Here is a 15,680-nt window from a genome sequence, read left to right as displayed (position 1 = left end):
ACGAACTTGTGCTGAACAGATGGATGGCTCAGTGGTTAAGAGCACTGGTTTAAAGGCCCAGGATCAACTCTCCACACCCACATAGCAGGACACAACTGTCTGCAACTCGAGTTCCAAGAGATTTGATGTCCATTTTTGGCCTCCACAAGCACCAGCATGAATATGGTGCACAGACATACATTCGAGCAAAACACCCATACACACAAAATAATTTTTTTGTAATTTTAAATCAATATAAAAGTATCTTTAATAGCAAGTATATTTTAATAAAATGCATGTACATAAATGTTATACATGGGCATTTAGCATGTAATGTTCAATATAACATCTTATAGTTTGCATAATATAGATTATAAAAGCATGTATGTGAATGATTATCAATAAATGTGTAAGAATGGCTAAGAAGTGATAGCACAGAAGAAAATCCACATGTTGAGAATGGTTTATTCGTTACATGTATAGTAGATACTCTTAAAGTAACATTTCAATAGATACAGATCTAAAAGCAGCACAGACATATTTTTTTTTTTTTTTTTTGGTTTTTTGGTTTTTTGAGACAGGGTTTCTCTGTGTAGCTTTGCGCCTTTCCTGGAACTCACTTGGTAGCCCAGGCTGGCCACGAACTCACAGAGATCCGCCTGGCTCTGCCTCCCGAGTGCTGGGATTAAAGGAGTGCGCCACCACCACCCGGCTAGACATGTTTTATTTGCAAAAGGAAAGGTGCTACTTTCAAAAAGCAAGTGCTGGACACCATTTTTAAAATTAAGCCAGAAGAATCTTATTAAAATGCATTTGATTCAAAGAATGGGAAGGTAAAGTTCAATGCTAGATATCATTTCAATAAACATTTCTAACAGTAACTTTTGTTCATGTAAAAGAAATTACTCCTAAATAATATGAACCTAAGACTGAAGAGGCTTTCCAGTACTCCATTTTAGAGTAACTGGAATTAGAGCCAACACCGGGACTAACACCCGCCCATGAGCGGAGGTGGCACGGGAAATACAATAGGCACAGCACAACGACCAGGGCGGCCTTGGCAGGGCAGAAATGCTGTCAAGCCCGTGGAACACGGAAGCAAAAGCAATTACAGCAAAGATGCTTGCAGAGTAAAATTATGTTATCAAACAATATTCTTCCACTTTACAATTAAGGCAACCCTGGCTGCCTTCCATAGTCAATGAGTCACTGGGTTAGAGCTGTGGGCACACACACACAGAAGAGTCAACATTTCTCCAAATTCAGCAAGAGCTCAGTCTACTGCTGAGGCTGTCCTCTGTAAGTGGACAACCTCCTCTTCCTCCTTCACACTAATCTCTGCTCTGCAGCGCAGAAACTACCCACAGCCAGGCCAAAGGACACCCTGCAGCCTGCCTGCAGCACCTCTCCTGGAACTCTTCCTTTTAAAAGCTCAGGTGACCAGGGGAGCTTAAACCTCCTTTCAGTCTACTAGGTTATACTTGTCTTCAGCCATCATGGATCTGATCAGAATGAAGTTGTAGTCAATGGCTTGCCATGAAAAGATAAGAACAGCAGCCAAGAGGAACCAAATCACATCCCTGAAAAACAAACCTCAACTGCAGAACAAATGCCTGGACACCCAAACACCAGATGAATGCAAAAATAAAAGTAATTATAATGACTGACAAAATACCATGCTGGCTCCCATTAGTACCAGAACCAAAAAAAAAGGGGAGTTCATGCACTGAGTTCTGGAATGCACCACTAGACTGGGACACAGGGGGTGAACCATTAGTACCAGAACCAAAAAAAGGGGGAGTTCATGCACTGAGTTCTGGAATGCACCACTAGACTGGGACACGGGGGGTGAACATCTCATCTCTAGCGTTCTAATAGAAACGGTGATTCTGCAGAATGGAGCAGTCTAAGTTCACTCAGAATAGCATATTCCACCCATGAGCACAGTGCTCAACAGCTAGACACTGGGCAGCAGACAGGGAATTAGCCGGGCACCACCAGTCCGGGGACAGAGAGCTCAGGCTTTCCTCAAATTAGCCTAGAAAACTGTAAATGGCTCCTATTGACATACAGTTTTTGATTTAAGTAAATTTTAACTGATAGAGAAAAACTGTACATACTAATGGAGTACCTTACAATGTTTCAGTATGTATAATACGTAAATCAGGTAAAAACATGTCTTCAAATATTATCTTTTTTATGGTGAAAATTTTGAAACTACTTACTTCGAAATGCACTATATATAACTATCATCTCTAAGCGCCCTACTATCCAAAACCACACCAGAATGCCTTCGTCTTCCTAGCTATGAATACAGTTTTACTAAGGGGATTTAACAGTCTTTTGTACTTTGTACTTGCTGGGGGTTTAGAAGTAGCATACTCAAGATGCAGAGCAAATACTTCCCAGGACATTACATCCCTAGCTGGAAGAGCGTCAAAAGACCAAATTGTATCTGAGCTCCAGTAAGATACAGAAAGTTACAAAACTCTTAAGAGATTAGCTGGCAAATAGCAACTTGAAGGAAGGCCATGGAATAAATGAGATACTTACAAAAATGTATCAAGTACTTCAGAAAGTTACAGTACAATTACTAAAAAGCATCTTTAATTTGAAACAAATATTACAGATTAACAGTAATATAGACTTTCAAGCAAGACGTGTATCTTATATTCTCTCAGGTTTTGCACTGTCTCTTCCCATGTGCATGGGACATGTGTACCATGCATCAAGGCATATCAAACTGTCTTAGGCCATCAGAACCAGGAAGCAAAACAGAGTAAATAGATTTAAGATTAGAGAGGTCTGAGAGACTTGCCACGTGTTGCTTAACTAAATAGGGGCCTGAGCTATCAGATTCTTTGTTCTAATCTGTACTGCCTTTCATGAGAAAAATGGCTTTTGTTGTTCCCTTTTGGGATCAGCCAGCACATGAATAAAATATCTAATACAAACAAGAAATAAAGAAGCTAGCTCACATAAGCTTTTATCCAAGTTACTGTTATTAATTAGCTGAAAATTAAGTCTTATCTACTTATTTTCTAATAATCTCTCTGAGACAGATGATCTTAGTACAAGACTGAAATATGGATCTTTACTTCCAAGCCCATGATATGGTTGTAAAGAATACCCTTTATAGAACCTGTTTTCATGTGATCTGGCCAAGGTAGGAAAATGCTGCTACCAGAACAATGAAAACATACAATTGTTCTTGTAGTGAGCAAACAGCGGACTTTCTATTTTTTCCATCCTTAAATGGCTGGCAGAGGATTAAGCCACTGGCCCTAAGTGATGCCCCTGGCTAAGTAAAAAGAACTGCTCCAGGGACCCCTTCTTTCAAGGATGCCAGGCTACACTCAGCAGCACACTGTATACATTAGTAACCTAAGAGACAAGAAGCATGTGGAGGTGGGAGAGAATAAATTCAGAAGTACATTTCTAAATGACCAAAATGCCAAATATATATGGGTATATTTCATTCTCAATAAGTCTCAAGAAAGTTGTTCCACACAAACTCTTATGACTAAATTTCAAAATCTGTTAGATCTCTTGAGAGAATTAAACACCAATAGATAAGAATTTCTGGGAAGGTACACACTGATTAAATAATTTTAAAACCTAATTGCCCTTATATAATTTGAAGGTTCAAATCGGGAAGGGGAACATGTTCTACAGCGACACCTCCTGGTAAGTGGTAAGTCGGAAGCAAGTCCCAGGCAAAGCAGGCCAAGGGTGGCGGACACTTAACAAAAGGTCAAGACAGCCCTTCTGAACTACATCGTGAGCCCAAAGACAACCATAAGCCCTCTTCCTCAAAAGCTTTCCCAATCAGTAAATGTGAAAAAGGGTTTTTCTGGCCCTAACTGCCCACACAAATAACATTTTAAATGCAAGTTAAAGGTAAGATACCCAATTACTCCTTTCTCTTGTATTCTAGGGAATAAAACTGAAAAATATAAAATGACTCTACTGTCTCATTTCTCAATTGAGCTGAAGAAAATTAAAAGCAGAAGTCTACTTTAAAATATTTGTTTCCAAAAGGTGTGCTTTACAGTACTGAATCCTATCTCCCAATCCCCACCATACTTTTACATTAAAATCTAAGAACTAGAGTCATGTGACCAATGTTACCGCTGACATCAGATTCTCAATGTAAAAAACTTACTGCGTACACTTTTCAAAGTAAAATTTACTAATGTGCTATTTGAAGCATATTTTAGCCAAAGGCCAATCAGTTAAGGACAGAAGCACAGGTTTCTGCAATGATCTGTACTATATGCACCATGGTCAACGCTGGAAGAAAACTTGATAAACCAGTTCAATTCCCAACCCCTATAGGATACCGCGTAATCTATTTAGGAGCCCAAGATTCAAGCAGTGAGGTGTAATGATGAGCAACAGAAAACCTAGATTCTAGACTGTGTTCTTCCCTCCTACCTGCATTTCCAAAGGCTGAACAAGATAACCTGTAAGCATTAATCTTCTCACCTTATATAACTAGAAGGCACTAATGTCTCAGCAATGTCATTGTGATCTGCACCTACGAACTAACTCCCCAGTAGTCACAGCTGGTTTGCATGTCACAATGTCCCTACCTCGGTGACCACATAAAGTTAACTTTTCTTTCAGTATGCTGTTTGTCTTTCAGCTGTACCCTGCCATGAGAAAGCAGCAAACAGAACCACACTTCTCACTGTGAGGTAACTGTGTGGCACAATGGAACAATCTTATTTCTACCACTGGTGCCTTCCCCCTCACCCAGTCAGAACTCAGTATTTACTTAAAATAATGGCCTGGGAAGAGTAATCCACTCTACCTAATGAAGGCTGGGATTTGGGGGCAGGGGTTAGAATGCAGCTATTTCACTCACAGATTGTGTTCCATTATAGTATGGAATCAGTGTATTAAAATATTGACAACTGAAGATGCTTGTGTTTACTCTAAAATGTGAGCAATATGACATAATAAGTTACTATACAGTCTAGCATTTTCTAAACCTATCAGCTGACTGTTACAAGAGTTCATTTATTGTAAGGGTAGGAAAATAAAACACTCTCTGTACTGATTCATACCAATGACAGGCCTCACAAATGACTTCCTTGGATACAATCAGTTTTCTACTCAAGGGTTTTGTAAAGATAAAATTATAGGAAGGACTGGGGGTGTTACTCAGTGGTTAGAGCGCTTCCCAAGCAGTCAAAAAGCTCGCAGGACAGCAGCAAAGAAGACACATTTCACTAGTAAACAGCTAAGGAAACTCAACATTAAAATCTTGCTCATTAGCTTTCTCTTTGGTACCTAAACATGCAGTAGGATCTTCTCATTCCTATAGTTCATGTCTATAATCACAGCCATCAGAAGCAGTGGTGGAGGCGCCTGCAGGAGATCAGCTGACTTTGGGGCTAGGGAACCAGAGCATCATTTTTACCTGTACTAAAGGTGAATTAATCACTACAATGGCCTTGAACTTCGAACTGTGTACACAGAGTTCTTTCCATTAAGAACACAAAATTAGTTCTCAGAACGTTAATGTGTACAAAGGATTTAACTGCACTGCCTTCCCCATTAACATTGTTCATTCACTTTCCTCATCAAATATTTATTGAGCACCTATTATGGAACAGAACTATTATGAACAGGAGCGCTGCATGCATTTAGATAATTAAGACGTAAGTGCTATAAAGAAAACCCAGTTACCTCATCTATTTTCCTGACATACAATATAACCATCCGATGTATTTTCCGACATATAATAATGGCCTGCACGTAGACCGTGGCGCAGAATCTAAATCATTTCTAGTGAAACTGAGAGCTCACATGTGTATTCCAGTTCCAATATTCTAAATATGAGTCAAAGGAAATATAAAAGAAACCGAGAACCGATGAAATATGACACGAAACAGATTTAAAACATCTGTTCTCCACTGCCAGCTAAGCACATGGAGAAAAAAGGGGAATACCCAGTCTTTTTTTTTTTTTTTTTTTAGAAAAGGAGAAGACACACACACTCACAAACCGTATAGTACTTTATGACACCCCTTCATATTTAAAAAGGCAAACACAAGACATGTTAAGAAAACTAAACAAAACTCCATAATTTTCAAGAACGATGTATCCACTCCCACCCCGCCCCCGAATACACTCCTCCAAGCTGCTCAACGCTGCTGAGGGGGCAGGAACTTACTTTCCCTGACTTTGGCTCAGGGTCAAGCGCCCCGAAATCTGCAAGGAGAAGATAAACGGTCCTCCACGCCCAGCTTCCACTGGGAAAGACAAGGAGGACCGCGCAATGACCTCGGGCAGCTTGAGACCCGATGGCGGTGCTGGGGTCCCCTCTGGCCGAGCCCCACTTCTCCACCTCCCCGCCTGGTGAGCGCGGCCTCGCCCCGCGCACCGGAGCAACGCAGAGGATGGAGAGGCTCGGCGGACCCGCAACCAGACCAGACCTACAGCGCCAACCCTGCTCCCTCCCGCCGCCCGGGCCCTGCTGAGGGGACTCTGACCTCTCCGAGCCCCGGAGCTGCTGCTGCTCCCGCTGCTACCCGTGCTCGGGCTACCGCTGCCCGAGCCGCTGCCGCTGCTGCTGCTACTGCTGTGGCCGCCGCCGCCCTTGGCGTTCTTGCGCGGGGCCATCGCGAGCTTCTCGAGAGGACTGCAGAGGACGGGGGCCTTGCTGAGTGCACTAGGGACACCGGAGATCCGCGACTCCTGCAGCAACGCCTCCGCCTTCACCGCGCTCGCCGCGCCTCGGAAGACTTGCACCAGCGTGTGGCTGCACGGCGAAAATCGCGTGCGCCCAGCTTGCGACTCCCTCGGTGGACAAGAGCGCACAACTACCCCGGCCTCGGCCCGCCCCCGCCAGCCTCGGCCCACCCACCAGATCTGAAGGATAGCAATATGAGCCAATCGCGAGAACCACTGACCGGGGGCGGGGCCGCCTACGCTCCCCAGCCATCCGCAGGTCGAAGCAAGTCAGGCGCTGCGCAGCGGCTGCAAAGCCGGAGCAGCATGTGGCTTTTTAGTCTGCTTTGGTCCTCTGGAACGTGGCAAACGTGGAAGCCGGCAGGGCTCTCGCGAGCGTTGCCGCTCCAGCTCCAACGGGATGGGGCGGGCATGGGGGCGGTGCCCGAGAGCAGCGCACCACCTCTTGGTTTCTTCCTAGGAATTTGGTTCCGGTGCCTAAGCACGCACCAGGAGTTCAAGCGTTTTCCTCAAAAAGGAGACGCCACGGTACCATAAGTACACCATGGTCGTTGATCCTTTCGGTGTCAAAACAGGGGTCTATGCCATTTGTGCCAAGAGTGTTTTTGGAAAGCCTTAGTTAAGACATAAAAAAATGTTAATATGACTCAAAAACCCCATTTTCTTACCAGGCAGGACACTGATATCTGCCCCGAAATCTACCCCCGCCAGACTAATACCTGGAGTTACTGGAAGTGCCCAGCCATGGATCGCCTCCTGTGCTACCTGCAGATGGAGAACTGGGTATTTTAATTTTTTTTTTTTTTAATGGCAGCATTTAGGCAAACCAGCTAAGGACCATCATCATTTTTTGTTTCACCAATTGCTCACGTTGTGTCTGTGGAATATGTGGTGATCTGATATATCGCTGTCAACTTCCAGAGATACTCCCCGAGTTCTGGACCACCTTGTACCCCGCTTGCAGTAGAGCCAGAGAAGCCACAGCTTTGGGACGCCCAGTTTTATTTCCCTTTTGCAGCTTGTAGTTTCCTCAGCCACCACCACCAACTGTTTTGGGTCCCTGAACTCTGCCTTGTCATCTGTGAATGGCTGGGGACTGCCCAAGTAAAGTGTGGAACCCATCAAGGCCAGCATGGCGGAACAGCAGAAAGGAGGCCTCCTTTTCATATAGCTATGAGATGGGGCAGCAGTCCGTCTTCACTGCATCTCTTTATCTCTCAGCCTCCCTCTGCCTCCTTTCTTCTCTCTTGGGCGCCCCTCACTGCCCGCAGAGGACATTATTTCAGCAGGAAATAATGATGGGGAGAAGCTGAGAGACAAATCTGATTCATATCTCTTAATGTAAGATACTGAAATCTAAACTACAGTAGAAAAATAAGACTTGTTTCCCAAGATAAAACTCTTAATTCTCACAGAACAGTATTACAGAACTTATGTTTTGGGAGATCTAAAATATCACCCACAAATGTTTTAAACCCTTATTCCCCCCTGATGATGCTGATTGCGGAAACTGGGGAGTCTTCAGGAGGTGGGACCTGGCTGCTCAAATAGGTCACTAGGAGCAGACCTTAGAAGGTCGTTTTATTAGTCCAGGCTCTGCTCTTCTGCTGTCATAGGCTCCCACTGCTTCTACTGTTATGACTTCCCTCACCATAATAAAGTTTCTCTGGAACTGTGAGCCAAAGTCACCTTTTTCTCCCTCGGTTTATTTCCTTTGGGTATTCACAGCAATGCAAAAGTTACGGATCCAATAAAGTTACAGAGCTGGTGATGGAGAGGTATTCCTGCATGCAGAAATACCTTCAAATTACTCTTCCTACACAAGGCCCAGCATTCAGTAGAGAATACTTCACCTGACTCCCCACTTCCTGGAGCAAAGGCTTCTGGGATCATCTACACCCTCCCTGAAAAGACAGATTGGAACCTGAGTGTGGGCCCTTATCAAAGGTCACAGTTTGGGGAAATCAGATTTCTGTAGCAGCTGTCTCCAAGAGGCCGGAAAGGGAGGCTTTGTCCCCACATTCCCAGAAACTAAAGCTGGTGTTGTCTCTAGCAATAAGGACATAGTCACATCTCCACTCCATTTCCCTCGGGAGCCAGGAGGGCCCCCTTTCCTTTAGAGATCTCCATTCAAGCATACTAGGATTCCTGACTTCACTACAGAAAGTAATTTCAGGATGAGCCAATAAGAACAAAGTTAGAGATTTTATTAAAAGAAAGTTTTAATGTAGATCTTAAGCAGAAGGCTTATTAGAAAGAAAGATGCTACAGAGAGAGAGAAATAAAGCACACCCAATAAGAAAAGTCCACACTCTAAAAGACAGATGAAATTTGTTTTCTTTACAATGGTGTCTATGAATTAGGTTTCCAATGGGACAAACTGCTGAGGTGCCTATTAAATATCCCAAAGCAGACGCTTGGCAGCCAGGTTCTCCGGGCATCCCTCAGTCGCTACCTCTTACAGAGCCTTCCTGGCTGGCATACCCGCCCCCTACTCTAAACTTCTCCAGCCCAAGGACTGGACTGCCCTCCCCCCAGCTGCCCGTCCCTATAAAATCCAGCCATTTTGGTTACCTGCCCTTTTGTCTACTCTATTTGGGCCTCCTGGCTTCCGTACCTGGTTCCCCTCTTTCCCCTTTCCCCTTGCTCCATCTCCTCACATGGCTCAGAGACATGTCCACTCTGGGCTCTCCCAGATGTCCCTGCCTCTGGCTGTGCTCTCCCACATATCTATAATAAACCTTCTCCTCCACCATACCTAGGGTCAATCATATCCTTTCCTTTCTATTTCTTTTTTCATTCAATATGAGATTTGTGTAGCTCTCAAGTTACATCTAGAGGTTGCTAAGAAACCACTCCCTTTCTTTTTAACATTGGCCAAAGACTGTAATTTGTAACAGGATTAAAAGCTAAAGAATTTCTCTTAATAACAAAGTTTTACAGTGCATTTATGAGGGGCATCATCTAGGTCTAGGAGAGGGCAGTGCTAGGATGTTGTAGAATATTATTTAAAACAGGCAAAGATGTGTTACATTTGTTTATGCTGCAGAATATTACTCTAACTGTAAAGGTGTGTTACTTGTATTTATGTTGCGATTCCATTAGGCATACTGCACACAAACAAGGGCATTTCCTAAGCAGCAGTTTAAAGTAGAGCTCGTTAGTAATGAGCCTTAACTACTGGCCAAGAATTTATAAGTAATATTAAGCTTCTGTGTGGTAATTTGGGGAGCATCTGCTGGATATTTGGGAGTTGCTGGTAGGACAGAAACTTCCACCTACAATTTATCTCACTGCCTGGCAGCCCCGCCTATCCTTTCTCATGCCTAGCTATTGACCAATAAGCTCTTTATTAAACCACCCAAGTGCATTAGGCAGGCAAGGTAAAACAGTTTTTCATAAGTAACAAATGCCCTTGTTTGTGTGCAGTATGCCTAATGGAAACATGATTATTACAAACCTAGGTGAGTATTCTTTTGTAGCTAGAGTTTTCCTGGTCCTGCTTGGTCCACAGTCAGGACAAATCTCTCTCACCTGCTAGTCCTGCAGCCACTCAGATCCATCTGAGTAAACACACAGAGACTTATATTGCTTATAAACTGTATGGCCATGGCAGGTTTCTTGTTATCTAGTTCTTCTATCTTAAATTAACCCATTTCTATTAGTCTATAAGTTGCCACATGGCTTGTGGCTTACCAGTATCTTTACATGTTGCTGGTCATAGCGGCAGCCGGCACTGTCCCTGACTCAACCTTCCACTTCCCAGGATTCTCTTTTCTGCTTGTCCCGCCTATACTTCCTGCCTGGCTACTGGCCAATCAGCATTTTATTTATACAGAACGATATCCACAGCATTCTTTCATCTTCTTTAATATAGCAAATTGATCTATAATGAGGGAATGAATTTCAACTGCTCATCACGCATTTGTATATTTTCATATCATGGTATGGAAGGTGTTAGTTACTCTGAGAGCCATAATCATAAAGACAAGTATTATTTTAAATGTCTATAATGTTTTACTAATCCTTGAGGATTTATAATGTATAAAATGTGTTTTGATTATATTCAAACCTCTTGCTCCCCTGGCTCCTTCCAGATCCACCCCCTACAAACCCACCTTATCCCAACTCCATGAATTCTACTTTGTTTCATTCATAGCCCACTGAGTCCATTTGTGCTACCCATGTGCTCACGAGTGTGAGGTCATCTCCACATGGTTGAGGTGGTCATCTCCACATGGGAGCATGCGTGACCTTACTAGGAGCCATACCCTTAAAGAAAGCTGACTCTCTCTTTTCCCCCCAAAAGGCCTCAACTGAGGCTATCCCCCAGTTAGTGTTGGGGGCTCATAAGCCCCTCCCTTTTCTGTGCTGGAATGTTGACTATCCTGGTCCTGTGCAGGTCTTGTGTGGGCAACCATAGCTACCATGAGTTCATGAATGCAGAGGTCTTACGTCCAGAAGGTGTCATTTTGCTCCAGTCCTCAAGTCCTTTGATTGTCCCAACCCTTCTGCCTCTTCATCTTCTGTGTTTGATCTTTGGCCGTGAGGGGTGAGATAGATACTCATGTGTGGCTGAGCACCAGATAGATACTCGTTTTTCTGCACTTTGACAGTTGGTTCTGTCCTAACCACACAGACTTCTGTGATGTGTGAGCTGCATTAAATACGGGTCTACACAGGAGCACTTTTAAAGCTTTCTCTACTCAGAGCCTTCCCAAAACAATTTCTCCCCTATTAGTTATAGTTCAACAAGTTAGTGAAGTGTCATTTGCAACAAAAACTTGACTCTTGTTACTACGGACAAGATAACCTTCTAAGTCACTTCCTCATGAAAAACATTTAAGTACTTATTATTGCTAGGAAATTGATAGAATTAACATACTACTCTTAAGTCTTAAACTTAAAGCTGGATAGAGTCTAACACATGGGGGGAAAATCCAAGTGTTGGGAAATAACAGTTAATTTTAATCATAGCAATATGAGATGTATAAAAAGAAGTATTCTCCTATTTAGATGGAGTTTTAAAAAAGTAACTGAGATGTAGAAAATAATGTGGAGAAATTGAAGAATTCAACTTGCCAGGTAACGTTACTAAAAAAATACAGTTTTGTGTGTTGAGGATCTACTAAGCCCCACCCCCCATGAGTATGTGTGTGTCTTTCATGAAACCACCATTCTCTAAGAAACAGGTCTCAGATCCAGAGGGAAGTATCCTGAAATGAGCATTAAGGATCTTCCAGGTTCATAAAGTCTAACTATTTAAAGTAGTTGATTTTTCCTTACAATGAAGACAGTTGTTGCAGTCGACTTAATCCTTGGTAGTTCATGGGAAAGTATGCATAAGTTACATGACATTCGTATTAACTTAACCACCCCTTGTGTGGTGGTATTGTGTTCCCCAAAATATTGTGTACCTTAATAAACTTATCTGGGGTCAGAGAACAGAAAAGCCACTAGTTAGGCAGTGATAGCACACGCCTTTAATCCTTGCATTCCAGAGACAGAAATCCATCTGGGATCTCTGTGAGTTCAAGGCCACATTGGAAACAGCCAGGCATGGTGACTCACGCTTCCCAGGAAGCAAGCCTTTAATCCTAGGGAGTGATGGTAGAAAGCAGAAAGGTATATAAGGTGTGAGGACCAGAAGCTAGAGGCATTTGGCTGGTTAAGCATTTGGCTGGTTAAGCATTTGGCTGGTTAAGCATTTGGCTGGTTAAGCTTCAGGCTTTCGAGCAGCAGTTCAGCTGAGAGCCACTGCGATGAGGACACAGAAGCTTCCAGTCTGAGGAAACAAGACCAGCTGAGAAGTTGACCAGGTGAGGTTAGCTGTGGCTTGTTCTCTGATCTTCCAGTTCACCCCAATACCTGGCTCTGGGTTTGATTTTATTAATAAGAACTTTTAAGATTCATGCTACACCCTTGTATTTTGCAATGGTGTCCTCCTGACTGGAATCTATTCTGCAATTTCATAAGCACATGACAAACGTTATTGAGCTTGTACCAAAACAAAATCCTAAGGAACTTTGCCAAAGGTCCTGGCAGCATGAAATTAACAGGGATATCGACCGCCTGTAGCATAAGGAGACTCCATTACTCTAAAGATATCTACTAATCCATATGAAACACTGCAATATTTCCTTACCTTAGGGAGGACAGCATTCAAAGTTTCATATTGTAAGTGTGCAGTAAAAATCCTGAATATTTTTCAGTACTTCGTGGAATTACTCCAATACTCCCTATTCATTTCTCTCTTGGCAGATTTTTGTGAGTTAGAGACAGTCACCAATATCCTAGATTTCTCTCTTGGCAGATTTTTTTTTTTTTAACTAGACACAGTCACCAATATTGTAGACGATCCCTGAAGATTCTTATCCTGGCACCAGAATGTATATTAATCTAGTGCCAATGTAGTAGAAATTGTCTCTGAACTGGTGTCTCACAAATTATGTAAGGTTTTTTTCCCTCTGGTTCTTTAAGTATCCACACCGCACTTAATTTTTCTAGCTATAAACAAAAGAGGAACACAGTTACCAAAACGTATACATACAGAAGCAGTTGTGTAAAATCCCTATGTAGATGTGTCTAGGAGATTGTTTAAATGCCATTTTCCTCCCAAAATTTGAGAAAAATGAAATTAAAAAAAAAAACAAAAACAAATAGCTTGATACAGTGCTCAGGGCTAACTAAAAACAATCTCAGTTATAAACAGTAATTAGGACACTCTATTGCAGCCCCAGCCTCGGGGGGAGGCTCGTTGCCATGTCTGCTGAGATGTGTAAACTTGGTGGGTAAGACAGTGTCCAGCAGAGAGCAGGGATGATGGAAGGGCTCCCTCCTGAGCTCTCTGCACTTACCCTCTTTCTGCTGGGGAGGACTTTCCCCAGGCAGCGCCCACATCCGCACATCACTTCAGGTATTTAGCTCAAGCTGCACAGGACCCCTCAAGCTGTAATATCCATGGTGAGCACTCTAGATAAAGGTTGAAATGGTTGTACACAAAACACTGGGCAGCTGCATGTGAGAAATAATAGTTGACAGTTTTCCAGGAGAATAAAGTTATCATGTGGAAAAAACGGTCTTTGCAAACAGCCCTCAACTTGAAAGGTATTATTTACATAAACACTGTTGGCATAGCCCACTGATCATTTATTCCATTCCCAAACTGTGGGCAGCCACGAATAAGCTGTGGTGAGAAATTAAAAAGCAAGCATAGGAGAATGAAACCATTGTGTGAGTCTGTGCAGTAACCACTTGGGGACTAGAGGAGCTGCATTCAATGAATTCATATTTAAAACAGGAGCTCTGACCCGCTTTAAAATGCCAATTCTTCACAAGTAGAGTGAGTGCCTCATAGCGATGTGTTACTTCCCAATCAGACTAGCTGGGAGCAGAGAAGATAATCCATGAGTGGCATAAACTTCAAATGAGAGCAGGGAGTAAAAGACATATCCCACGGGTTAGGTGTTTGCCTGGTTGGTGTTTTGTTATTGCTGTTTATTTGTTAACCACTTCAAGTTAGAAGATGAGTCTAATACCAGTATTGTGCTCAATATTATTATTATTTTTCAATATTATTTATAGTTGGTTGGGCATATGTATTTGCATTAAGATCTTAGCAAATGTCAATAAGTTATTGTGTACTAGCAGTTTATATGAATGGAAATGCCATTCCCAAGAAAAATGTCCAGGGAAAAGGGTTGCTTCAAGTATTAAAACATTGGACTTTATCTTCAGGACTAGGTCAGATCTCAGAAAAAAAATGCTACTCAGAAGGCGTATATACTATCAGCTACAATAGTCAGTGAATTACGGTTCCTCGGGTCCTGTGTAAGAGGCCTCACAGCACAGGAGTCACGTGACTCACAGGCCCATCACCAAGTGCTGGCGCTCAGACTTCCATCATCTTTGCCACAAAGCCTCCAGGACAGATGCAAGGGTAACCCTGCCACGCTCACCTGCTACTTTCTAATGATTTCTCCTCCCTAGCTCCTGAAGGTAACCTGTATTTTTCAGTCTAGTTAGGGAGCACAAAGAAAAGGGACTCAGAAGACAGCCACCTCCTGGCCACCTCATCCCTTAACCCTTTCTTCCTGCCCTGCTCTCAGTGCCTTATGAGCTAAAGTGCTTTTCTTGGTTGATCTGGGAGGCAGGTTAGAAGCACTGTAACTTTGGGGAACAACCTCTTCTGGCTAACAGGAAGCCCTCTTTCATCCTACCACCAATCAAAGAGCAAAGTTGCTGGGGTGGAAGGACCAGAGGCTGAGCATGAAAATTTTCCAGTTCCTACATACTAACGGCTCTGCAGTAAGTAAGGCCACGCCAGAGGTACAGGCCAAAAAAAATGACACCTGGGAGGCCGCGGTGGAAAGAGCTTGCTGATAAGTAGTAGAGCAAGACCTTCGAGGCAAGCAGGCTTGTTGTATTCCCATCACTCCAAAACCCATTGTCTCAGTTAGGGTTTTCTGTTGCTGTGGAGAGACACCATGACCACAGTAACTCTTACAAAGAAAACATTTAATTGGGGTGACTTGCTTACAATTTCAGAGGTTCAGTCAATTAGCATCATGGTGGGGAGCATGGCAGTGTGCAGACAGATGTAGTGCTGGAGTAGTAGCTGAGAGTCCTACATCTTACAAGCAACAGGAAGTGAACTGAGACACTCAGCAGTATCCTGGGTATAGGAAACCTCAAAGCCCGTGCCCACAGTGACACGCTTCCTCCAACAAAGCCACACCCACTCTAACAAAGCCACACCTCCTAATCGTGCCACTGTCTATGAGATCATGAGGGCCAAGCACATCCAAACCACCCCATCCACGCGTTCCACAGTGCAAACTCAACAACCACCTTGGAAATCCTCCCTCTGTCCTGAGCATCCCTCTTCTCTATTTTTCTAGCAGGAGCATAGACACTTTTCTGGCAGTTACCACCATTTCCTGGCAGTAAGCAGATTTAAGTGGTTAAGGAGAGAGTTCAGTTTTATCTTCCCCTCCCAG

The 15,680-nt window shown here is 43.2% G+C and overlaps 1 protein-coding gene across 15 annotated transcripts in view; it reads right to left on the bottom strand.

The window, feature by feature from the left end:
* The window catches only part of Asph (aspartate beta-hydroxylase), a 340,882-nt gene extending 333,832 nt beyond the window's left edge, over positions 1-7,050 (bottom strand). For 14 of the 15 annotated variants that reach the window (XM_037202409.1, XM_037202410.1, XM_037202415.1 and 11 more), the window contains exon 1: positions 6,483-6,823. In XM_037202409.1, the coding sequence (XP_037058304.1) occupies positions 6,483-6,612 (130 nt within the window). In that variant the 5' untranslated portion in view covers positions 6,613-6,823. Of the gene's footprint in view, positions 1-6,482; positions 6,824-6,902 lie in introns of those variants that run through there. The other variant, XM_037202420.1, reaches the window with a different exon arrangement.
* Between the last annotated feature and the right edge of the window lie 8,630 nt (positions 7,051-15,680).

This window comes from Peromyscus leucopus, chromosome 2, assembly GCF_004664715.2.
Source record: "Peromyscus leucopus breed LL Stock chromosome 2, UCI_PerLeu_2.1, whole genome shotgun sequence".
Classification (NCBI taxonomy): Eukaryota; Metazoa; Chordata; class Mammalia; order Rodentia; family Cricetidae; genus Peromyscus; species Peromyscus leucopus.
This window is presented reverse-complemented; position numbering and strand designations above follow the sequence as displayed.